This window comes from Eurosta solidaginis, chromosome 1 (assembly GCF_040869045.1).
Source record: "Eurosta solidaginis isolate ZX-2024a chromosome 1, ASM4086904v1, whole genome shotgun sequence".
Taxonomy (NCBI): Eukaryota; Metazoa; Arthropoda; class Insecta; order Diptera; family Tephritidae; genus Eurosta; species Eurosta solidaginis.
In genome coordinates this window covers 278,875,414-278,902,042 of record NC_090319.1, presented here as the reverse complement: position 1 = coordinate 278,902,042, position 26,629 = coordinate 278,875,414, and the positions used below count along the sequence as shown (strand labels likewise).

Sequence of the window (26,629 nt, the reverse complement as noted above, 5' to 3'; positions counted from 1 at the left end):
TGATGCACAAAGGCCATATTGTTTATTTACTAAAACTCACATTTTAGCCCTAGAAATAAGGAGGAAATACAATTTTGTTTGCAAAATATTGTAACGAATTTACTGCAAATCCTCTTATTTGCAATCCTCTGCTAAGTTCGAATCACTAAACTGTTGAATAAATAACTCCAATTTTGAATAATAGAAAAATGGCCTTTATTAAAGTACTTCACAATAACACTTATACTTTGCTACTCGCTGGCTTAATAACCAAACTGATTCATAACTCAAATGAAACTCTTCTATTGGCCGCCAGATCGCGTGCTTAATCACTAACTGATTGATAGCTCAACTCAAACTGAATTACAGCGCCTCTACATCTGTCGCCTTTTATACTCTTTGGTTTCCTCGTTCGCATTTTTCTAGAATCTACTAGCATTGTCCAGTAGCTCTCAAACTTCTCAGATATATGCATGTGTTAGTGCATTGACTCTCTGCTGCTCGTATACGTACATGGTACATATATGTAGACGCAGTCATTGTTTCGTTTATGTAAATACATAATGATTGAATTATTGATGTGCATTCACGTCACTGCTTAGCATCGGCTTAGAGACGATAGCATCGCTCAGTGCTGCTAACATTCGTTACAATATGTTTATAAATTAGTATTCATTGAAATATATGCAGAAATGTGCATTCATTTTAAAATATGCTATTTAAAGTATAGCTCAAACTTAATTTTTTTTTTAAATGTATGTATATATGATTGGCTTGATGATTATGAGTATGCTGTTGCATACTTTGGGTTGCCTTGTTAATAACGAATGATTGCGCAATTTTATGGTCCGCTGCCCGTTACTTTGCGCGAACAAGCCCTTCAGGTTAATGACTGACTCCGAACCGGTTCTAATCGGATGCAGATCTGAACAGTTGGTAGGCACATTTGCGCCAAAAGTGCTTATGTATATTAGGAGCCATGTTTTTAGCCACTCAGTCTGTGGGACGTGCGGAATGACAAATAGTGCTCGCCAGCTTGCTTTTCAGTCCTCTCATTATAGTAGTTATTAATAAAACGCCGACGCTATGGCAAACCTACGGATGGAGGGCGTTATATGACCTAAAAGGGTCATATCATATATTTCCCTCAGACGGTCGTGCTAGTACATTAATGCTATTTTCTATTTCCTGATACCTCATAAGCAGCAAATGCCTAAAACCTATAAAAATGACTAAAACCTTCGGGGATTCTCCATAACGGGTCAAGAACAAGAGTAAGTAAAAGAAGAAATGCATTAAGCTTTAACATACCAACTCATAGACAATGTTCATAAGCTTAGTCGTTCCGGTACTGACAAATACCAAGAGGTGGTTCTAACACCTAAGCTGTACTGGAGGCTAAGCGCAGAGTACAGAGTCAAACGGGCTTAATTGGATATTAGTTTCAGCAAAATAATCTTGTCAAGAAGTGGAATCTGAGGTCTCTCTTCTATAGCATGGAAGTGCACGGCGGTTATTATTATTATAACGTAAAGCGACACTGGTGTGATGGAAGACAGAAGAAGTCAACTAGAGGATACTCTGTATAGGCTTTTTATGTAATAAGCAATGTGTCTTGAGCCTATCTCTATATCAAGGGAACAACATATCACGATGCCCTTAGGCAAGAGTCAAGCCTAAGGGAGGCACATACATACGGGCGCTATCATATCCTACTCAATTTCGATGGCTCCTATATCTTCTATAAAGAATATGTCCTACGAGGAAGGTTTGGATAAAACGAAAACTTACTCAGAGATTCGATATCTCAGTCTTCATGGACGGATCTAAAATAGCATGTAGAGTAAGAGTGGAGGTCTCTGCAACACTTAAGGCCGCGGTACAATGACATTTTTCATATAGATGCGTTTAACACAAGCTTATGCATTCCAATAAAATCGCCACAATCAACCAAGATGTTGCGTTTGCAAATATGAAGGAACTTCAGACTTGGCAATTGAAGTTTATTACGCCTTGCCCATTCACATACAGAATTTCGCGAAGCAGTGTTATAAACATTCTCCCTATACAACAAAAATACTTGCTAACATATTGTAACGATTTTACTTGCAAATCCTCTTATTTGCCCTTCTGCTAAGTTCGAATCACTAAACTGTTGAATAAATAACTCCAATATTGAAAAAAGGAAAAATGGTCTTTATTAAAGTACTTCACAATAACACTTATACTTTGCAACTAGCTGGCTTAACAACCAAACTGATTGATAGTTCAAATGAAACTCTACTATTGCCCGCCAGATTGCGTGCTTAATCAATAACTGCTTGATAGCTTAACTCAAACTGAATTCCAGAGCCTCTACATTTGCTGCCTTTTATACTCTCTGATTTCAACGTTGCATCTTCTAGGCGCTTCCACTTCCAGAATCTTCTAGTCCATCAGCTCTCAAACTTCTCAGCTGTAACTATAATTGCACGATTTTATAGCTTCTCTCATTGCATACTTTCAGGAGTATCTTAGATATATGCATGTGTTTGTGCATTGACTCTCCGCTGCACGTATACGTACATGGTACATATGTGTAGACGCAATTATTGTTTCGTTTATGTAGATACATAATGATTGAATTATTGTGTGAATTCACGTCCCGATCAGACAAATCTCTCGATCTAAACACTGCTAGCATCGCCAAATGTACCACTCTTCTATTTCGTGATTTCCCAATTGCTTGTATGCGGTAGATGACATCACTGATCGTCTCACAATTCTGTACGGGCCTTCCCAACTGCACCGATATTTGGATGGAACACCTTTCCGCCGGTGAGGGTTGTATAGCAGTACCAAATCTCCCTCCCGGAAACCTTCCGAATTATTTTCCTTGTCGTACCTGTGTTTCATCTTACTACTCATTATCCTGGATCGTTCCCTCGCACTCTGTTGCTTGGCCAATGAACTACTTCGTAGAGCTTGCGCTTGACGGATTGGCTTCGCATAATCAGTATCGTTCCCACGTTTCACAACAGTAGTGCGCTCCGGCTTGAAACTACCTTCGCATTCTTTATCGGAAATTCGTTGCTTCGTTTTCCTACGTCTTTTAGGTATTGTCAATGCCAGTGTTTCTCTCGCAGGTACTTCTGATTTGCTTTATTTCGCCCATTTGACCTATTAACCTTTGCCTTTGACTTCCGTGGTTTTTGTCGAGTCTTCTCCACCAGTACTCGATTACTACTGAATGCTTTCTGCAAACTGAAGTTAAGTGGTATATCCTGGTTCTTGTAACGCATCACCCTTTCCTGTATATCGATCTTGATGTCATGGTCAACCAAGAAGTCCACTCCCAATATGACTTCATCAACGATCTCCGCCACAACGAATTTGTGTAAAACCATGACATTCCCAATTAATACTTCACATACCACTTCTCCCTGGACTTGGTTATACTCGCCAGTAATCGTATGCAATCGTGCTCCAAGTAATGGCTTTACTCTCCTGTTGACCAAATCTGATAGGATAACGGAATGAGATGCTCCCGTATCGACAGTCAGTACACGTTCTTTGCCATCCACATTTCCTCTGACGTTAAGACTACTCGATTTTCTTCCAATTTGCGAGACAGATATCACAGGACATTCAACAGCTGGAGCTAGCTCTCGATTTTTCCATCTGGCACGCTCTTGCTCATCTCCTCCAGCTTTGCGTTTACGGCCACCCAAGTTGGAACTACCTGGACCAAGATCGCAATGACGTGCAATGTGACCGGGCTTCCCTCATTTGAAACATTTGATAACTTTTTCACTCCGCTTTTGCAATCCTTTCAGCACCTCCAATATTGCGTCTACCCACTCTGGCCTTTCTACTTCCTCACGGCGTGCTTTGAAAACTGGCTTACACAGAAGCAATGCTGTTTCTTGTGTCAGTGCATGGGATACCGTTTCTGCGAATATGGGTTTTGGGTTTGCATATGTCGCTCGCTTCGTTTCTACGTCCCGTATGCCATTTATAAAGCTCTGAATTTTTACCCTTTCGGTGTATTCCACGGGTGCGTCGGCATTCGCCAAATGTGCAAGCCTTTCGACATCTGACGCAAACTCCTGCAAAGTCTCATTAGCCTTTTGGTAGCGGTTTTGCAACTCTATTTCGTATATCTGCTTCCTGTGTTCGCTTCCGTATCGCCTCTCTAGAGCGCTCATCAATGTTTCGTAGTTGTTCCGCTCTCCCTCGGGAATAGTCTGTAGGATTTCAGCAGCAGATCCTTTCAATGCCACGAATAGTACAGCGACTTTATCTTCAGCATTTCAGTTGTTCACTGTTGCGGTCTTCTCAAACTTTAGCACCTTGAAAGGAACAGAGCCGTCAAAAGATGGAGTTTTTACCTTCGGATTGCTCGCTGGAACGGCTGGGCGATTTAGTTGTAACTGTTGCATAAGACCTTTCAACGCTTCTATCTCGGCATCAATTTTGTCCTCGACTTGTAAAATTTTTGCATCCTGCTCTTCCAGTTTCGCAAAGAGCTGCGATGATACCTGTTCCGAAATTTTTGACGACTTTCCAGATATACGTGCCTCTTGCGCTTCCAGTTGAGATAACATATATGTCTTCTGTTCTTCCAATTGAGATGACATTTGCGACGCCATTTCTGAAATGCGTGCCTCCTGTGACTCCAGCTGAGATGCCATTGTCGATGTTTGTACAGATATTGTGTTCGTCACTGTCTGCAATGTTTCGTTTTTTTCTTCCATTTTTGTTGTTGTTTTGTCGCTATCATAATGAAGGACATACTCCTCAGCATTGAAGATTCCTTCAAATACCATAGCTACACTTAGTCGTTTTTGTAGCTTGGATTTATCGCCAAAAGTAGCCAATCCACGGACTTCCAACTCCTCCTTCAGTTGCTGGATCGTCAATTCACTCAACTTTGCCATGTCCAAGTTGTATTCCCAATCTTCGGAATTTATTCAACAATTCCTCTTCTGACACCAATTGTAACGATTTTACTTGCAAATCCTCTTATTTGCCCTTCTGCTAAGTTCGAATCACTAAACTGTTGAATAAATAACTCCAATATTGAATAATGGAAAAATGGTCTTTATTAAAGTACTTCACAATAACACTTTGCAACTAGCTGGCTTAACAACCAAACTGATTGATAGTTCAAATGAAACTCTACTATCGCCCGCCAGATTGCGTGCTTAATCAATAACTGCTTGATAGCTCAACTCAAACTGAATTCCAGCGCCTCTACATTTGCTGCCTTTTATACTCTCTGATTTCAACGTTGCATCTTCTAGGCGCTTCCATTTCCAGAATCTTCTTCAGCTCTCAAACTTCTCAGCTGTAACTATAATTGCACGATTTTATAGCTTCTCTCATTGCATACTTTCAGGAGTATCTTAGATATATGCATGTGTTTGTGCATTGACTCTCCGCTGCACGTATACGTACATGGTACATATGTGTAGACGCAATTATTGTTTCGTTTATGTAGATACATAATGATTGAATTTTTGATGTGAATTCACGTCCCTACTTAGCATCGGCTTAGAGATAGCAGCACCCCTTAGTTTTGCTAATATTCGTAACAATATTTTGTGTCATAATCGATTGTTATATTGCAGCTTTTATTTGCGAAAAATGTTAGAAAATTTACCAACCAGTGGGAAAAATAATTTCATTTCCAAAGTGTGCCAACATCCTTAGCCAAAGCAAATGTCAAATTCTTCTTCTTATGATTTATTTGGAACAAAATTTGGGAGATGGCTACTTTTCAGTATCAGATGGCGCTAGTGTCGCTCATTCTACCGTTCTCCATAAAAGTGCGTGCAATCTACTCATAATGCATAAGCTTGTATTAAACTCATCTATATGAAAAAATTGCTTATGTTACGGATCTATTAGGCTACGTTCACTTCAAGGAGTATGCATTTTATCCCTTTCGGGTGCATGACACAGCAACATATATATATAAAGTTCTGTTGTTCAGTGTCGGAAATGGGCGACGATATTTGCGAGTTAACATGGCTTATCTCTGTGTTAGGTGCCGCGCATCTTAACAAACGGGGCAATGAGATGATCGATGAGTTAGCCCAGTGGATATGTCGGGAAGAAGCGAAGAAGATTTTTGCACTATTAAGAGTAGCATTTCTCAGCACCGGCTTAGCGAAGCTGGCAATAATTGGTGGTGATTGTAGTAATGTAGCTTAGAGCATGTGGCCATCGCACAATCAAAAACGATCTTCCAACAGTCTTAAGATGAGTCAAAGGGATATAATTAGATTATTTGCGATAGTCACCGGGCTTTGGACAATGGGGATTGGTGCTTAAAAAACGATTTTCTCAAAAACTGTAGCTACGTAATTTACGAAAAAACGGGCAATATAAGATTTAAAAGCTCTTTCCAGCACTTTGTGAAAATTTTAACTTAAACGATAAACTCAAGCGCTACTGAAATTATCCCGAAAATCAAAATTATCTAGCCTAGGCCTTATTTATATGTAAATTATGGGTAGTTACCAATAAATTATTTGATAATAACTTTAAGTAGTGGAAAATTAGGTTTAAACTTTAACGTCTAATGAAAAATAAATTGGTGAAACACAAAAAAGTCTGAACTTTGATTTTATAAACAGCTATTCCTCTTACCTCAACTGTTTCTGGGTTGAATAACATTACATATGGACTCGGACCTTGCCATGCCTTATTTAAACCGATGCGATTGCCCCACAGTTTTATTGTGCCCGTAACACGATTGAACAGTTCTGTAAATTAAAAAAATTGAAAAGTCGTATAATGGAAGGTAGTACTTAAAAATTTAATCAATTTTGCAATAAAAATACTTAACAAAAATATTGGAACTGCACGCGAATAATGTTTTTAATATCTAATATATAAAAAACACGTGTCACATAATTGAGGCCAATGGACTCCTAAACTACTGAACCGATTTTGAAATTGTTTTGCACCCCGTGTGCAGTTTGATCTAACTTGAAATATAGGATAAGTCTCTAGGGTCTCGAGATATAGACCAAAACGTGGACCCGGGTACCCCTAGAGTGTGTGTGTATTATGGTCATCAAATGAAAGCTGTTGATGTGTGCTTTAGTTCAGAGTAAGTTTTATATCGCTGGGTGACTAGGGTCTCGAGATATAGGCCAAAACGTGGACCCGGGCACCCCTAGAATGTGTTTATACAATATGGATATCAAATGAAAGCTGTTGATGAGTGCTTTAGTACAGGGTAGTTTTCATACCTTTTGGTGATTAGGGTCTCGAGATATAGGCCAAACGTGGACCCGGGCACCCCTAGAATGTGTTTATACAATATGGATATCAAATGAAAGCTGTTGATGAGTGCTTTAGTACAGGGTAGTTTTCATACCTATTGGTGACTAGGGTCTCGAGATATAGCCCAAAACGTGGACCCGGGTACCCCTAGAGTGTGTTTATAGAATATCGATATCAAATGAAAGCTGTTGATGAGTGCTTTAGTAGAGGGCAATTTTCATACCCCTGGGTGACTAAAGTCTCGAGATATAGGCCAAAACGGGGACCTGGGTGCCCCTAGATTGTGTGTATAGAATATGTATATCAAATGAAAGCTGTTGATGAGTGCTTTAGTAGAGGGTAATTTTCATACCCCTGGCTGACTACGGTCTCGAGATATAGGCCAAAACGTGGGCCTGGGTACCCCTAGAATGTGTGTATAGAATATGTATATCAAATGAAAGCTGCTGATGAGTGCTTTAGTAGAGGGTAATTTTCATACCACTGGGTGACTAGGGTCTCGAGATATAGGCCAAAACGTGGACCCGGGTACCCCTAGAGTGTGTTTATAGAATATGGATATCAAATGAAAGCTGTTGATGAGTGCTTTAGTAGAGGGCAATTTTCATACCCCTGGGTGACTAGGGTCTCGAGATATAGGCCAAAACGTGGACCTGGGTACCCCTAGAATGTGTTTATAGAATGTGGATACCAAATGAAAGCTATTGATGAGTGCTTTAGTAGAGGGTAATTTTCATACCCCTGGGTGACTAGGGTCTCGAGATATAGGCCAAAACGTGAACCCGGTTACCCCTAGAATGTGTTTATAGAATGTGGATATCAAATGAAAGCTGTTGATGGGTGCTTTATTGGAGGGTAATTTTCATACCCCTGAGTGACTAGGGTCTCGAGATATAGGCCAAAACGTGGACCCGGGTACCCCTAGATTGTGTGTGTATTATGGTTATCAAATGAAAGCTGTGGGTGAGTGCTTTAGCAGAGGGTAGTTTTCATACCCCTGGGTGACTAGGGTCTCGAGATATAGGCCAAAGCGTGGACCCGGGTACCCCTAGATTGTGTGTGTATTATGGTTATCAAATGAAAGCTGTGGATGAGTGCTTTAGCAGAGGGTAGTTTTCATACCCCTGGGTGACTAGGGTCTCGAGATATAGGCCAAAACGTGGGCCAGTGAATGCCTAGACAGTGTTTATACAATATGGATATCAAATGAAAGCTGTTGATGAGTGCTTTAGTACAGAGTAATATATTATCCAGAGACGGACTGGGACTGGGATTAGGACTAGGACTGGGACTGAGACTCGGAATGGGACTGGGACTGGAATAAAATACATACCACCCTCTAGGACAGGCAATAAGGGATGCATAAGAATGAGAAGAAATTGAGAGAAGAGAAAAGGGGGAAGGAGAAGGAGATTGAGAAAGCTATAGAATGAGACGAAGATGGAGATAGATAAAGCGAAAATGACGGAGGGAGGAGTGAATAATAGGATTAGGAAAAAGTGAACAGGGGGGAGGGCAGATTGGCCAAATTTAGGGCAGGACAACTTCTGCCGGGTCTTCTAGTTAATTATAAAAGAGTAAAAATGAAAAATTAGCTAAATATTTTCTTCGTAAACTATTTTTGGTTCATGTCTTAATCATTACCACTTGAAAAGAAGAAGAATAGTATTTAATGTCCAATTTATGTTGTGTTGACCTTTATGTACCCTTTTTCTCAAATTTATAACTAATTAGTAAGGTAGCGACACCTAATTTATTACAAAATAATAAATCTAATGTGTTTTGACTTATGTACGTCCGCCAAATAAATATGTTCATTGTCGTTTGAATGCGAAAAGATTGTTGCGCATGCGCAAAAACAAAAAATAGTTATGTCATAAAATTTATGGGTTACACAAGGACACGAAGACCATGAAGGTAATGAAATTTTCTCAGTTTACACATATGTAAGTACGTTTGTGGTCGAAAAAATTTGTCCCGTCATGGGCGCTGATTCGGGTAGTAATGCCAATGATTTTTTATAATCATTAACATGGCCTAATTTATCGATATTATTTTGATTTTCATATAGATCCACGTAATCACGGTGTATCGTGCACTATAAAAATTGAACCATCCTAATGGGTACTTATGGAAAGAGAGACACGAGGGACGGGAATGGTGAGGAGAAGTGATAAAGTTGTTGAAAAGGAAGAAAAGAGATCGAGAGAAGTGGACTGGAAGCAGACAGCAGGATGCGGAAATATAGGAAGGAAAGAGTAAATGGAATAGTATAAGTGAAAAGAAATTTCGAGAGTGAAAAAGGAGTGGACGAGAAAAAGGTTAAAAAATTACGGGGTTATTTCCCTGTAGGGTGAAAAAGACAGTTTAAATTAAGAAGAAAATGAATAGGGATGATTATAGAAAGGATGGAGAAGTGAGAGAGAAATGGAAAGGACAGCTAAAAGGAAAAGATGAAAAAGGAAAGCATAGAAATAGGGGGTTGGAGAAATAAATATACATATATGTAAAGTGAGGAGGAGAGAACAATGGAGGGGACGAGCGAGAGGGATAACGGAGTATCCTATTCTGTTTTGCGTTCTACGGCGCATTCTGTTCATTTCCAATTGGTAGGTTTAGGTTGGTTGGTCACTCTACTAACTTGGTGGAAACAGGTCACTTGAACACTTTTACGCTCCGTTGATGCAAACATCAACTCAAATATAAAGTGCACCATCCTGGGAGAGAGCCCCTAATTGCATAATAATGTGTCAGTTTTATTTATTGAAAGCGTATGTGCGCTACGTAAGAGTAACAGAAATTGTAAAGCTGCAATGAAATGGAAGAGGCAGATGAATCTCCCCCTTGCCTGAATTCAAAGCTATAAAAAATGTTTTGATTTTTTTTAACAATTTTTGTATTTTTTATGCTACATCGAGCCCCAGCGAGACGAGCCAAGGTTTAAAGTATGTTACAAATTGGCAACTTTTTAAATTGTATCATAAAATTACGGATTACTTACAAGAGGTCATTTTCCCATTATAAAAAGGTTATTTTGCGACAAAAGAGATTGTAGCGTTTATTTTTTGTTTTTTTTTTGTTTTTTGTATAAGCAGCTGTATAGACAGCAGCGAGCACGAAAAGAGCATTGAGCATTTTTATTAAATTTTGTCTGTTGAACTCTCAGTTTTTAATTTCGATCATTTATTCTATGAATGTTACTTACATTATGCAAACCGGCCTCAAAATGGACTGCGAAAAAATTTAAAATCGAGAACCTTTACGCAAATTTTGAAATTTTTTTTTTTGAGTTTTCTTACTTCTTTTTTTTGAGTATTTTATATCCCAATCAATTTTAGTCTAACAAAGTACAATTTTTAAGTCTGAAATATAAAATACCTTTCAGAAAAAGAGTCAAAATTTAATACCAATTTTCAGAGAGACCAATAATTTATAATCTGTCAGACTAATGCCATTTTCATACAGAGGCTTAATGAAATAATTAGTAAGATTTTCTACCTTAAGGCCATTATTGAACTCAATCTTCCATACAATATTCAAATTCTTTATTATCTCATTGTTTCTTTTTTGAATGCCTAATGGAGTGAAAAGTCTAGTCGGTTTTGCTTGGTGTTTCGAATTCTATTGTCAAGATGAAAAATGACAATCAAAAATTAATTATTTTCAATAATTTACGAAAAATAGAAGCATTTGCAGCAAAAATAATATGACTTTTTTTTTAATAGACACATGTTGGTTATGTGAATTAGGTATCTGTTAATAGTTGCGCAGACATTTTATTTTGATGCTCTTTAAAGTTAAAGGGGAAGGAGCTGTTATTCGTTTTAGCTATTTTTTGTAAAGAGCATAACAAATGTTCATTAATGAAGCAAAAGGCCCTGTGTGGAAAGGAAAAATTAGTTATTTCATTGAAAAAAATTGTGCTTCCATTCAATTTCTGTGTGAAACCGGAATAAAATTGATTGGACACTCAAGAAGGGTCAGAAAACAGTAAATAAAAAGTTCGAAATTTTCGTAGACATTTCTCGAATTTTTGGATTTTTTCGAAAGTGTTTTTGGAATTGGTATGCATAGTTTAAGCTACGAAAATTCATGAAAGCGTGTGCTAAACTATCGAGAATAGAAAAAAGGAGAATTTAACTCAAAAAATTTTGGTAAAAATGGTCACTGCTATTTTCGTATTCGCTGCTGTATCTACATACATATGTATTGATATCATTATTTCATCTACAAATACATGCGCTTCTAATTAACTTCAAAGGCGTTATGAAAGCTGATGTACGCACATATTAAGGCTAAAATAATTGCTCCCACTTTTGGCAAATTTTGTTATGCCTAAAATGCCAAATAAATTTATTTGTCGGTCGTGTCCATTCTTTTACCTTCATTTCTTTTTACTTATTTATTACTTTTATTATCATTTGCACAAATGTATCTCTACCTGTGTTTCGAAAGTAAATACATATGTATCTACATATGTCATGAAGTATGCTCACTGATGTCTCATTTGGTTTATGTTAACCGGTTGCGTTTGTAATTAAATAAAAGTCAGTGATGCTTGTTTTTATTACGGTTATTATTGTTGTAACTATTAATGTCACCGAAATTATGGGACGCTATAACCATTAGACATTTTTCAAGGCGAATCTATACAAGGTGATGGCAAATCGAAATCAACCAATTCGCCGTGCAGAAGAATGTCAAGACAAAAGAAAATTGCGCATTATTTCGATTAACATGACATATTGTTGTACCAAAGCGTTATATGGAAAATAATCACGAAGAAGCAATCAACTTTTGGGATAGCAACACCTGGTACTGAATTCATAACAAAATTTTCTTTTGTCTTGAAATTCTTCTGCACGGCGAATCGGGTTGAATTCGCTTTGCCATCACCTTGTATGGATTCGCCTTGAAAACTGTCTAATGATGATATCGTCCCATAATTTCGGTGGCATTAACAGTTACAACAATAATAACCATAATAAAAGTAAGCACTTTCGAGATTCGCGAATCACTGAGGAAGTCGAGTTCTTGTTTTCTCGATGAAAAACTGGAATATTATGAACAAAATTATTTAAATATATTTTTTCCCTCGCGAAGGGCAGACATCTTGCAGCGATGCGAGGGCTTAGTCGCTGACCACGGGACTATGCCACCCAGTAGGATGCAGGTTCACATGGACCTCCATGACTGCGGTGGCCTAGTCCTAGGGTGAGCGATGACCAAGATCTGCCCCCTCCCAATCCAGGGTGTTATGCGGCACCGTGCCCATTGGATGGTTTGCAGCCGGGAGGTTAATCTGGCTGTATTTGTACGGATCCTCTCTGACACCGGGCCGCCTCAGAGAGTAGAAATGGTCTTAAGGGGCTCTGCCGCGGCGGACGACACTTTTCCCTCTTTCAATAAGGTGACCCTAAGCTGGCCTCGTCTAGCAAGGGGTCGTACGAACAAGATGAACAACAAAAACAAAAAAAACAAAGAAAAAGATACTTCGTCCTCCTCCACAGGGCGAAGGACAACAGTATTGGCATCCATACGCCCTAGTGAACGAGGGAGGGCTGCCAATGCTACCAACGCTAAAGGGAAGATCGAATTGGTGGGGGTCGGCAATAGTATGGCGGCGAAGGGGGTTGCGCTGGCAACGGCGAACCCTGACGCGCCTGCTGTTGTCGGACACCGACCAAGCGCCGGAACGGCACCCATTTTTCCCACGGCTGTGGCAGGGGTCTCTGGAAATGGCCACTCCGAGCCAAGGGAAAACGGGGCCGCAACAGCTACTTTATCCAGGGGAGCGACTGCGTTGGAAACGACGGGTCGGCTCCCCATGGACGACAAGAGGGCAACCTCAGTCAACACAGTCTTAGGTGATCGGACGGGGCAAGCACCTGTATGGCGGCGAAGGTAGTTGCGCTGGCAACGGCGAACACTGACGCGCCTACTGATGCTGGACGCCCGTCTGACGCCGGTATGGCGACTGTTCTCCCCACGGCTGTGACAGGGGTCCCACGATCTGGTCACACTGAGCCAAAGGAGAAAGGAGCCATAATGAAGACATCATCCGGGGGTACGACCGCGACGGCAACTACGGGTCGGACTCCTTCTCAAGAAGAGTCCCACAAGGGATCGTTCCACAGGAACAAGAGAAGGGCTGCAAAAGTCCTGTCAAGGTATGAGGGTGTTCCGCTGGAAACGCTGTCAGAGAACGCCAGGAATTCGGTGAAAAGGGCGCGAGCTCTACTGCCGAATTTTCGGGGTTCTCTTCCAACAAGCGCAACCCCATATAAGCGTCAAAGGTCCGATAAGGACATCAAACCACCGCCGAAAAGGCACCAGAATCACCCCGCGGTAGCCAAACCCAGCTTTGCCGAGGTAGACAAGGGCCGGATCCTTATAGGAATCCTGGACCGAGGGAATGACCGTGGTGCAATCCCTAAAGACCAGTGGCCGTACGTCCGGAATGAAATCGGTAACGCCGTTCTCGACGTGCTGATGGAGTCTCCGGGTAGTCCGCCGAGAGGTTCTGATGCAGGATGGTACCAGGGCCAAATCAAGGTACTCGCTTGCGAGGACGCAAGGTCTGTTGCCTGTACAAGGCAGCAGCCGCAAAGCTGGGACAAGTCTATCCCGGGGCGATTATCGAGTTCGTCGACTGGAAGGACATTCCGGCTCGGCCAAGGGCCAGGGAATGGGTTCCAGCGGTTCCACCAGAAGCTGAGAGAATTCTCAGGATGCTGCAACTGATTAACCCGGCTCTCCCAACGCAGGACTGGAGTGTCATCCAAGTCGAGGACGCTGTAGGACCTAGGAGACAGGTCGTGTTAGCCCTGAATAAGGAAGCTCTCGAGCCCCTAAGACGGAGCAAAGGAAGAGTGTTTTACGGCCTCGGCGAGGTCGTAATTCACGTATACCGTGGGTACGCACAGCGCGCATCTTTTTCGAGTGCCTCTTTGGACACGGACATTGAGGCACCCGAAGTGGAAGCGGAAATCTCCGACGCCGAAAGCCTGGTTTCCGCCACGTCAAATTGCGCAGGGGCTCTGGGCAATTTGTTGATTGAGGATGCTCTGCTGGATAGCGACGGAGAGGATCCCAACATCACGGTGATGGAGGCAGGGGAGTCTGAGCAAGCTCATGCTGAGGTTGCTTCAGATAAACCTGCACAAAAGTAAGGCAGCCTCGGCTGCTCTCATCAGTCGCCTTTCTAAAGGCGACGTCGAAGTGGTCCTTGTCCAAGAACCCTGGGTGAACAACTCAAGGATTTGCGGATTGGAGGCCATTGGGTTTAAGCTCATCCGAGCTGCAGATGAAGGTAAAGTGAGAACATGCATTTTAGTAAAGTCTGAGCTAAATATCTATCTCTTACCTAATTATAGCAATGGTGACGTTACAGCGGCCAGCTTGGCAAGCGGAGGCACCCAATTAACGCTAGCCTCCGTTTATATGGCGTACGACGCAGAGGAACCTCCTCCGCAAAAGACGGTAAAGGATCTGGTGGCCGACTCAAGCAAAGGCCATCTGCTAATCGGGACAGACGCAAACGCCCACCACGTGCAGTGGGGTAGTTCCGACATAAACACTCGTGGTGAGTCACTTTTTGAGTACCTTTTAACAACTAACCTTGTAGTTTGCAGTGTAGGTAATGCACAAACTTTTATTACTAAAAACCGTAGAGAGGTTATTGACCTCACTATTTGTAGCGAAAGAGTTTATGGGTGGGTTAAAAAATGGCGTGTTCTTGAGGAATATTCCTTTTCAGACCACCGGTATATTGAAGTAATGTTAGAGGTCTTCGTCGATCAGCCCATTGCGAAACGTAACCCACATAATACAAACTGGGAACTATATAATGAGCTGTTAGCAAGAGAACTACCAGAACTGCCCCCACAAAGCCCCTCATCAACGATGGAACTAGAGGGTCTGGTAGAACCCTTCACATCGGCATTCTCAAATGCCTTAGAACAGGCCTGTCCATTGCCAAAACCGCGCGGTAAGCATAAACCTCACTGGTGGTCCCATGATCTGGACCTACTTCGTAAATCCTGTAGAGAACAGTTTAGCAAAGCCAAATTCTTTGATAACGGGTCACAATGGCTAGAATACAAGGACAAACTAAGGACCTACAAAAAAGTCCTGAGACAAGCGAAGAGAACTTCATGGAGAAATTTCTGCACTGGAGTCGAAAGTGTCGTGGACACATCCAGGCTATGGTGCGTGCTTTCTAAGACGCAAACAGCTATTAGCTTTCTGCGGAGACCGAATGGTACCTGGACCAGCACAGAAGGGGAAACTCTAGAGCTGCTCCTGGACACACATTTCCCGGGAAATATGACCAACGCACCGGAAGTACCTGCAGCAAACCAAGCTGTGAATATACCCATCACTGAGGAGAGAGTGAGGTGGGCAGTCAAAAGTTTTAAACCTTTTAAGGCTGCTGGACCAGACGGGATTGTACCCGCTCGACTTATCTACTCTTTGGAGTTATCAGCCAACTGGCTGCGGCACATATATACCGCTTGTTTGGCTATGAACTATATTCCGTGTGCATGGAGGAGCGCCACGGTCATATTCATTCCTAAGGCAGGCAAAGCTCTCATCACGAGCCGAAGGACTATAAACCTATCAGTCTTTCATCCTTCGTGCTCAAGACCCTAGATAGAATAGTTAGTGATTTTCTCACTACAAGCATTGATAGGAATCTCATTTCGGACTATCAACACGCGTACACCAAAGGTAAATCTGCGGAAACTGTGCTACACAGCCTAGTCTCTACTATAGAAACATCCTTGTTCGAAAAGGATTATTGTCTTGTGGCCTTCTTAGACATTGAAGGAGCATTAAACAATATAAGTCCAGACGCCGTTAACAATGCTTTAACTGATCTGGACGTAAATAGACCCCTAGTGGGACTAATTGATCAACTGCTCAGGGGAAGGAAAGTGCTTTCCTCACTGGGGAAGGTTGAGATAACACGATTTGTCGCAAGGGGCACGCCCCAGGGTGGTGTCCTTTCCCCTTTACTATGGAACCTAACGGTAAACTCGCTATTAAGAGATACTAGTTGGGGGAGCGGGAAGGTCGTGGCATATGCTGATGACCTAGCGATTATCTACAGAGGCAAGTTCCCTCAAACTTTGTGCGACTTGATGCAGGTAGCATTGCGAGAGGTTTCCTTGTGGGCTTCCCGATGTGGACTCAGCGTCAACTCCGATAAAGTAGAGCTTGTCTTATATACCAAACGACACAAAATACCATCGTTGAACCTACCAGAACTAAATGGGGTGCGCCTAAGCCTGGCAGATAAAGCCAAATTTCTAGGCGTAGTTTTAGACAAAAAGCTGAACTGGAAGGACAACATTATCCAGCGACAAAAGAAAGCGTACATTGCATTATATACGTGTAAAAGAGCCATTGGCAAAAAAGGTGGACTCACCCCCAACATATGCAGATGGATTTATACCGCGATTATCAGACCCATACTGCTGTATGGCGTAGTCGTATGGTAGCCAGCCTTGAGCAAGGCGTCAAAAAACTTGTTGGGTAAAGTCCACAGATCCAGCATGATAAGCATAAGCGGGGCTCTAAGAACAACGCCTAGCGAAGCTCTTCAGGTCATTCTTGACATCTTTTCATTGGATCTGGATGGTCATCGAGCAGCGGCAACGTCAGTCCTGCGTCTAAGGGAGTTGTCGTGCTGGAACAAGAGGACAAGAGGACACTCAAGTATACTAAACAAATACAGTTTTCTCCCTCCTAGCACGGATCGCTGTGTGACCACAACAGTTGCGGAAACCAACTTTAAGATAAACATACCCAGTTGGGATGACTGGACGGAGTCGGATAAGTGCCTTGCTATGAGCAACAGCATTTCCATATACACGGACGGCTCCAAGCTAAACGGGATAGTTGGGGGTGGAGTATACTCAAGGGACCTTGACCTCCAGCTCTCATTCAGACTACCCGACCACTGCAGTGTATTCCAGGCAGAAGTTGCAGCCATAATGGAAGCCGCAGCTAGGATAGGGACATACATTGTCGGCAAAGAAATTTTTATCTTCAGCCAAGCTGTCATAAAATCTCTGGGCTCCCACTCGTTCAATTCTGAACTAGCACTAAACTGTCGCCGATCTCTTCAAGAGATGGCTCAACAGAACCGTGTACACCTCACATGGGTCCCTGGACATAGGGATATCGAGGGAAACTGCATTGCAGATAAAGTCGCTAGGCAGGGTACAACCAAGCAGGTTCTTCCTTGACAAGAACGCTTAGGTATGCCCCTGTCCACATGCAAGCTAATGCTAAAAGAGCACACCTACCGTCAAGCCGACGAAAGATGGCTACAAACACCGGGATGTCGAACATCGAAAGAAACCTGGCCTAAATGGGATCCTAAAAGGTCCCGTCACGTGTACAACCTAAGAAGGGATACAATTTCCACACTTGTGGGGGCACTAACGGGTCATTGCCTCATAGGTAGGCATGCAGAAAGGCTAGGAGCGCCTTATCGTCGTTGCTGTAGGAGTTGTAAAGAAGATGAGGAGGAGGAAACGGTGGTTCACCTCATTTTCAACTGCCCAGCGCTAAGCGGAGCACGGCAACGCTTTCTGGGAGCTCCATTTCTTGATACTATGAGTCAGGTTGTGGAGCATGACGTCAAGGACCTGGTAGCTTTCATCAGGTCTTCAAAATGGTTCGAAGAGGAAAGGTAACGGTGTTTTTCGTGGTATCACAACGGGCCTCGTACTACTGGCCTAAGTGTGGCCTCGGGCAGCCACTCTAACCTAACCTAACCTAAATATATTTTGAGTGAAGTATAATTGGAAAGGCAATAAATGTACAAAGAAAAACACAAAGTGCATACATACGCTGAATACTTAAGCGCTGTATGATAAGATTTACGAATATTTCGAGAAACGAGAATCCGGCGATAAGCCGAGCTCTCGTTCTCTCAAATCTCGAAATTTTCGCTTGTGTTCGAGAAGAAGTCGTAAGCTCTAGTTATAATATAAAAAAGTCGTATGAACTGTACAAAAAACTAAATCTGAACTTTTTGTATATTAACAGACTACATTAGGGTGTCCTTATAAGTAAAATAAATATTTTGTTTTTTGAGTTTCAGTACCCAAAGTCAATAAAACTATAGGTGGTGATATCACACATAAATTATGGTCACCGTTGGAAACGGTTAAAGCGTGCATAGTACAGGTCTAAAAGTAGGATATGTTGCAGCACGCACATACACAGCCACGCTCACCTGATAAAATGCTTGTTCTTGTTTGTTTTTATACTCAGTTGAGCAGAGCTCACAGAGTATATTAACTTTGATTGCATAACGGTTGGTTGTACAGGTATAAAGGAATCGAGATAGATATAGACTTCCATATATCAAAATCATCAGTATCGAAAAAAAATTTGATTGAGCCATGTCCGTCCGTCCGTCCGTCTGTCCGTTAACATGATAACTTAAGTAAATTTTGAGGTATCTTGATGAAATTTGGTATGTGGGTTCTTCGGCACTCATCTCAGATCGCTATTTAAAATGAACGATATCGGACAATAACCATGGCCACTTTTTCGATATCGAAAATTTCGAAAAATCGAAAAAGTGCGATAATTCATTACCAAATACGCATTAAGCGATGAAACTTGGTAGGTGAGTTGAGCTTATGACGCAGAATAGAAAACTGGTAAAATTTTGGACAATGGGCGTGGCACCGCCCACTTTTAAATGAAGGTAATTTAGAAGTTTTGCAAGCTGTAATTTGGCAGTCGTTGTAGATATTATGATGGAATTTGGCAGGAACGTTACTCTTATTAAAATCGAAGAACGACCACGCCCACTTTTTAAAAAAAATTTTTTTTAATTCAAATTTCAAAAGAAAAGTTTTTACAGCATATAAGTAAATTATGCCAACATTCAACTCCAGTAATGATATGGTGCAACAAAATACAAAAATAAAAGAAAATTTCAAAATGGGCGTGGCTCCGCCCTTTTTCATTTAATTTGCTAGGATGCTTTTAATGCCATAAGTCGAACAAAAGTTAACCAATCCTTGTGAAATTTGGTAGAGGCTTAGCTAATAACTGTTTTCTGTGAAAAAGGGCGAAATCGGTTGAAGCTACGTCCAGTTTTTATACACAGTCGACAGTGGGTGTGACACCTACCATATTAAGTAGAAGAAAATGAAAAAGTTTTGCATGGCGAAATCAAAAGCCCTTGGAATCTTGGAAGGAATACTGTACGTGGTATTACATATATAAATAAATTAGCGGTACCCGACAGATGATGTTCTGGATCACTCTGGTCCACATTTAGGTAGATATCTCGAAAACGCCTTCACATATACAACTAAGGGCCACTCCCTTTTAAAACCCTCATTAATACCTTTAATTTGATACCCATATCGTACAAACACATTCTAGATTCACCCCTGGTCCACGTTTATGGCGATGTCTCGAAAAGGCGTCCACCTATAGAACTAAGGCCCACGCCTTTTTAAAATACTAATTAACACCTTTCATTTGATACCCATATCGTACAAAAAAATTCTAGAGTCACCCCTGGCCAACCTTTATGGCGATATCTCGAAAAGGCATCCACCTATAGAACTAAAACCTACGCCCTTTTAAAATACTCATTAAACCCTTTCATTTGATACCCATATCGTACAAACAAATTCTAGTGTCACCCCTGGTCCACCTTTATGGCGATATCTCGGAAAGGCCTCCACCTATAGAACTGAGGCCCACGCCTTTTTAAAACACTCATTAACACCTTTCATTTGATTACTATATCGTACAAAAAAAATCTAGAGTCAACCCTGGCCAACCTTTATGGCGATATCTCGAAAAGGCGTCCACCTATAGAACTAAGGCCCACGCCTTTTTAAAATACTCATTAACACCTTTCATTTGATACCCATATCGTACAAAAAAATTCTAGAGTCACCCCTGGCCAACCTTTATGGCGATATCTCGAAAAGGCGTCCACCTATAGAACTAAGGCCCACGCCTTTTTAAAATACTCATTAACACCTTTCATTTGATACCCATATCGTACAAAAAAATTCTAGAGTCACCCCTGGCCAACCTTTATGGCGATATCTCGAAAAGGCGTCCACCTATAGAACTAAGGCGCACGCCTTTTTAAAACACTCATTAACACCTTTCATTTGATACCCATATCGTACAAAAAAAATCTAGAGTCACCCCTGGCCAACCTTTATGGCGATATCTCGAAAAGGCGTCCACCTATAGAACTAAGGCCCACGCCTTTTTAAAATACTCATTAACACCTTTTATTTGATACCCATATCGTACAAAAAAATTCTAGAGTCACACCTGGCCCACCTTTATGGCGATATCTCGAAAAGGCATCCACCTATAGAACTAAGGCGCACGCCTTTTTAAAATACTCATTAACACCTTTCATTTGATACCCATATCGTACAAAAAAATTCTAGAGTCACCCCTGGCCAACCTTTATGGCGATATCTCGAAAAGGCTTCCACCTATAGAACTAAGGCGCACGCCTTTTTAAAATACTCATTAACACCTTTCATTTGATACTCATATCGTACAAAAAAATTCTAGAGTCACCCCTGGCCAACCTTTATGGCGATATCTCGAAAAGGCGTCCACCTATAGAACTAAGGCCCACGCCTTTTTAAAATACTCATTAACACCTTTCATTTGATACCCATATCGTACAAAAAAATTCTAGAGTCACCCCTGGCCCACCTTTATGGCGATATCTCGAAAAGGCGTCCACCTATAGAACTGAGGCCCACACCCTTTTAAAATACTCATTAATATCTTTCATTTGATACCCATATCGTACATAAAAATTCTAGAGTCACCCCTGGCCAACCTTTATGGCGATATCTCGAAAAGGCGTCCACCTATAGAACTAAGGCGCACGCCTTTTTAAAATACTCATTCACACCTTTCATTTGATACCCATATCGTACAAAAAAATTCTAGAGTCATCCCTGGCCAACCTTTATGGCGATATCTCGAAAAGGCGTTCACCTATAGAACTAAGGCCCACGCCTTTTTAAAATACTCATTAACACCTTTCATTTGATACCCATATCGTACAAAAAAATTCTAGAGTCACCCCTGGCCAACCTTTATGGCGATATCTCGAAAAGGCGTCCACCTATAGAACTAAGGCCCACGCCTTTTTAAAATACTCATTAACACCTTTCATTTGATACCCATATCGTACAAAAAAATTCTAGAGTCACCCCTGGCCCACCTTTATGGCGATATCTCGAAAAGGCGTCCACCTATAGAACTGAGGCCCACACCCTTTTAAAATACTCATTAACATCTTTCATTTGATACCCATATCGTACACAAAAATTCTGGAGTCACCCCTGGGCCACCTTTATGGCGATATCTCGAAAGGGCATCCACCTATAGAACTAAGGCCCACTCCCTTTTAAAATACTCATTAACACCTTTCATTTGATACCCATATCGTACAAACAAATTCTAGAGTCACCCCTGGTCTACCTTTATGGAGATATCTCGAAAAGGCGTCCACCTATAGAACTAAGACCCACGCCCTTTTAAAATACTCATTAACACCTTTCATTTAATACCCATATCGTACAAACAAATTCTAGTGTCACCCCTGGTGCACCTTTATGGCGATATCTCGAAAAGGCCCACACCCTTTTAAAATACTCATTAGCACCTTTCATTTGATACCCATATTGTACAAACGCATTCTAGAGTCACCCCTGGTCCACGTTTATGGCGATATCCCGAAAAGGCGTCCACCCATAGCACAAAGGCCCACTCCCTTTTAAAACACTTATTACACTTTTCGTTTGACACCCATATTGTACAAACGCATTCTAGAGTCAACCCAGGTCCACTTTTATAACGATATTCCGAAATGCGTCCACCTATAGAACTTAGGCCTTCCCTTTTAAAATACTCATTAACAACTTTCATTTGATACCCATATAGTACAAACAAATTCTAGAGTCACCCCTGGTCCACGTTTATGGCGATATCTCGAAAAGGCGTCCACATATAGAACTAAGGCCCACGCCCTCTTAAAATACTCATTAACACCTTTCATTTGATACTCATATCGTACAAACAAATTCTAGAGTCACCCCTGGTCCATCTTTATGGCGATATCTCGAAAAGGCGTACATCTATAGAACTTAGGCCCACTCCCTTTTAAAATTATCATTAACACATTTCATTTGATACCCATATCGTACAAACAAATTCTCGAGTCAGGCCTGGTCCACCTTTATGGCGATATCCCTAAAAGGCGTCCATCTATAGATCTATGGCCCACTTCCTCTTAAAATACTCTTTAATACCTTCCATTTGATACACATGTCATACAAACACATTCCAGGGTTACCCTAGGTTCCTTTTACAACATGGTGATTTCCCTTACTTTGTCTCCACAGCTCTGAACTGAGTATGTAATGTTCGATTACACCCGAACTTAGCCTTCCTTACTGGTTTTTTTTTTTTTTTGTGGATGCTATTTGGTACTGTTGTACTTCTTACGTCCAAGAAAAGTTTAGTCGCTGCTAACGAAAACTGGGTAAAATTTTTATTGTAAAATTACAAAGAAATATCCTTATTTACTTTCAAACGAGCACTTAATTACATCTCTCTTTAAAATCCATATGTTTTAGACAATTTTAATTAACAAGTTGTGATACTTTATTACCGGAGACGATTGCTAAAAAACGACCAAAACCGTCTGGGGAGGTATTAATAGACGCGTTTTTGCCTCGCTTCCAATAATTCGAATACTTTTTCTACTTTGAACTATTGATAACAGGACAAAACGCGTCTTTTCAATTCTCTTTCTACATTTTTGGACGGGTTATTGCAGTCGACCTCGGTTTCAAACGGTTTTTCGCGGAAAACTTTTGAACGGGTAAAAAAACTTTGCACCCGTGTTTGTATTCTTAATACTGGAATAACTACGCGTCCTCAGATACCCCAATTCAAGACTTTTGTATCATTTTCTGTAGGACCCATATAGGTGCACCTCATTTTCATACTAAATTCGTTCAAAAAAGTTTACCATCACAGCAACCCATATCTGATATTCCTCTCCTTTTTTTGTTTCCCTGCGTCGCTATCAACAACAGCAACCCCGGTAATTTTGTCACTTCGTTCAGTGTCAAACGCATGTTCCACACAGGTTCCACTGAGTTCCACAATAGTTTGACACTGACCGAAGTGTCAAAGGGCAGTATGTTAGACAGAGGAAGGAATTGTTTGCGCTCAAACGAATGCGCACTCTCTTTTAGCTTTATTATTGCGCTTGAAATTGCGTCGTTCGATATTTCTACTGCTACGTCTCCCACAGAAATTCTTGTAGTTTTTCTTCGCTCAGGCAACTACCAAAATGATGTTATTCGCACTCGAATACTGGGCTACTTGTTCTTCGCCCAGAAGTTTGATGTTTCACACAGAAACCGATTTTACGATGATTTTCCGCACTCAAATACTGTGCCTCAATTCGCATCACTCAGAAGTTGTCTGCTTCACCCAGAGCTGAAAACAATGACACTCTACTGCTGCCACTGTATGTCTTCACTCAGAAGATGTAGTTTTTCGAGCTTCACTCAAAAGTTCAAATAAAAACGGATGCTCTACTGCTGCAACTGCATTGGTATCTTCACACAGAAGATTCTGTTGCTAACGTTTCAAAAGAAGCCGAAAATTGTTGTTACTATGCGGTAAATCGTGCTCGATTTTGTTCGACTGCTTCAACTAGAAGCTGTGAAATGCCACATTCACATTAATATGTAGCATGTCTCCGAAATTGATTTTCTGCACCAAACACATATGCATCAAAAAAAATGACGTTTACTGGGACTAGTAGTTCTTTTCAACTTTTCACAGTTTAAGGAATGTACAAACACGATTTGGCTTGTCGCCGTTTCTCTACTGTGCCCGATACTGACACACCGATGGACGCTAACACTTTAATCAAAATTCTTAAGTACTTTTATCGCACATCTCCACATACATATGTGCTTATTTAAACATAAAATGTACTTGAAGAGAAATTGTTTCCAACTTTTTGTTACTATCGGCGTAAAATTTTTGTACGCATCTCACTCTGACACCACTTGTGGTACGCCACCAGCGCACTTCCGTATTTCCAATATAGTTTAACACGATGGTTATGTTCAAATTCAATGTTTATTGTAATTAAATCACTTAAATTAAGTTTATAGATATTATTTAATAATAAAGTATTTAGTTTAGTCTATGGTTTATTTAAATTAATTAATTCAACAAATAACGTCCGTCGTCGTCGGTGGTCGCGCAAAAACTATCGAGTTTGTATCTTTGTGGAGTTAGTTTGAATTCTATGCGTTATTCTCCTGTCTCGTCCTTTTGTCTGTCTCTTCTACGTCTACCACGCAAGGTTCCATATCTTAGGCCGCGTTTATGCATTCCCACATATATGTGTGATATTTTTGCCCTAGGTACTACAGTCTGGTGGGATGAGACTAGAAAAAATCGTTTATTTTATTTTTAAGGAACACCCTAATAGCACATGCTAACCATAGATAACCAATAAAAATCGTGTAGGTGATCATATGAAATAAGAAATATGACTGAAGCGCTACTGCCACTAATTGCGTTTTACTCTTAGAAACCACTTGAATATAGCACACTTATATCTAATCAGTTGTTTGAGCTGCATATAAGCTTGCCAAACTCATAGCCGTACTTAACAAGGCACGTATAACATCTGAACAGTAAACAAACTGCAACCCTCCTATTACAAGCCAATTTAAACAATTGAAATAAGCTTTATATAAGTGGTACTCATTTTGGCGCGTAGTCACGATGTGTGCAAATATATGTAAACGTATTTGCGCTTATGATTCACAAATTATTTCTAATATTTTAATTTATAGATCTTTTTTATGCGTAACGTTCATGCAATTATTTGCCGGCATAAAAATGTTGGCCCCCCTCCATTATTTAAGTAAATTTTCGCTTTCGCCAAAAATGTTGGAAAGTAGGATGCTGTTCATTACAGCACAATCTTTGTTACGAGTACAGAAACGATTTCTGGGTTAAGTTGAATTAAATGCCTTCTGGCGTTGTTTCGCCTACTTATATTGTTTTGATTTGACTCTTTTTTGTTCGGTATTCATGAATATACCCAGTAGGGAATGGAACAAACTTTAAACTATGTTTTAATTGGTTTCGAAAAACCTAACCATCACGTTTATCGTTTTTTACGACGCCAGTTCAAATATTTGGAATGGTAGGAAGGTTAAATTTGTGGTTGCTGCACGCATTTCGAAAGGAATTTCTTTGAAAAAGCTTTAAAAGAAAATTTTAAATTGCACATCTAAAATACAAGTTTGTGCTACGACCATTTTAACTGCAAAAAAGAGGCGTGTTATGAAGGAAAATAATTTTTTCGCAATCATAATCTTCATAATCAACCCAATTCCAAACAATAGTATCTTGCAAGTTGTTTCCCTTCTCCCATTCCTCGTATTCTAAATAAAACATTTTTGCGAGTTTTTTCACTTCTCCCTTTCCTCATATTCCAACCAATTCGAAAAAAGGGAATGCCGCTTAAGGGAGAAAAGACGGTATTATGAATGTGATTGAAAAGAAGATTTCTCTGCCATTTTTAAGGAATTTTTTCACTTTTTAAATTAAAGCAAACTTAGCAAAATAGTTAAAGCAAATTGTGTCTTTAACACAAAAAGGTAACTACAGCTGATTTGCATTATCGCGCAGCCGTCTTATTCTGCTCCTCTGTTGAAGTTGCTGTAGCACTACTTCATTACTTCTTACGTCCCATGCAATACTATGCATTACTTAAATTTTGTTGATCAATTTCTTATACGAAAATAGAAGTGCGTAACAAAATGTCATTTTGCAAAAAAAAAATAGCTGATTTCGAAAATTCTAAATTCCTATTCCCCATTTATTGTTCTCCCTAGGAGAAAATAATTGGAGGAATTTATAGGAGATATTTAGAATTGGGTTGAATATTTTCCTACAGGGTAGCCTTATGAAACAACATCGAGTGCTTGTGAAACAAAAAAATATTACTTTGATTTTTTATGTAACACCATAATCGAAATATAATGGCTTCCTTCAGTTATAAGCTGTATTTTACGAGATTAAATCCGGGAGAATGAAATTTCCTGCGCTTGACTAGGAAAATTGTTCGCTCAAAAAACATTAGTTCCATGACGAATATCATGTATTTATTTATAACAATAACACTGTACAAAACTCGGCTGCAAATAAGAGCGATACTGTTTTTTGAAGGCAGCCTCCAAAACAAAGATGCTTGCAAAATTTGAAAATAGACCCTAGACTGGGC

General features: G+C 40.6%; 1 protein-coding gene across 1 annotated transcript in view; it reads right to left on the bottom strand.

Moving 5' to 3' along the window:
* The window catches only part of Cyp4c3 (Cytochrome P450 4c3), a 79,824-nt gene that overhangs the window by 13,791 nt on the left and 39,404 nt on the right, over positions 1-26,629 (bottom strand). Inside the window, exon 2 of the mRNA XM_067760916.1 lies at positions 6,616-6,731. Coding sequence (XP_067617017.1) covers positions 6,616-6,731 — 116 coding nt within the window. The remainder of the gene's footprint in view (positions 1-6,615; positions 6,732-26,629) is intronic.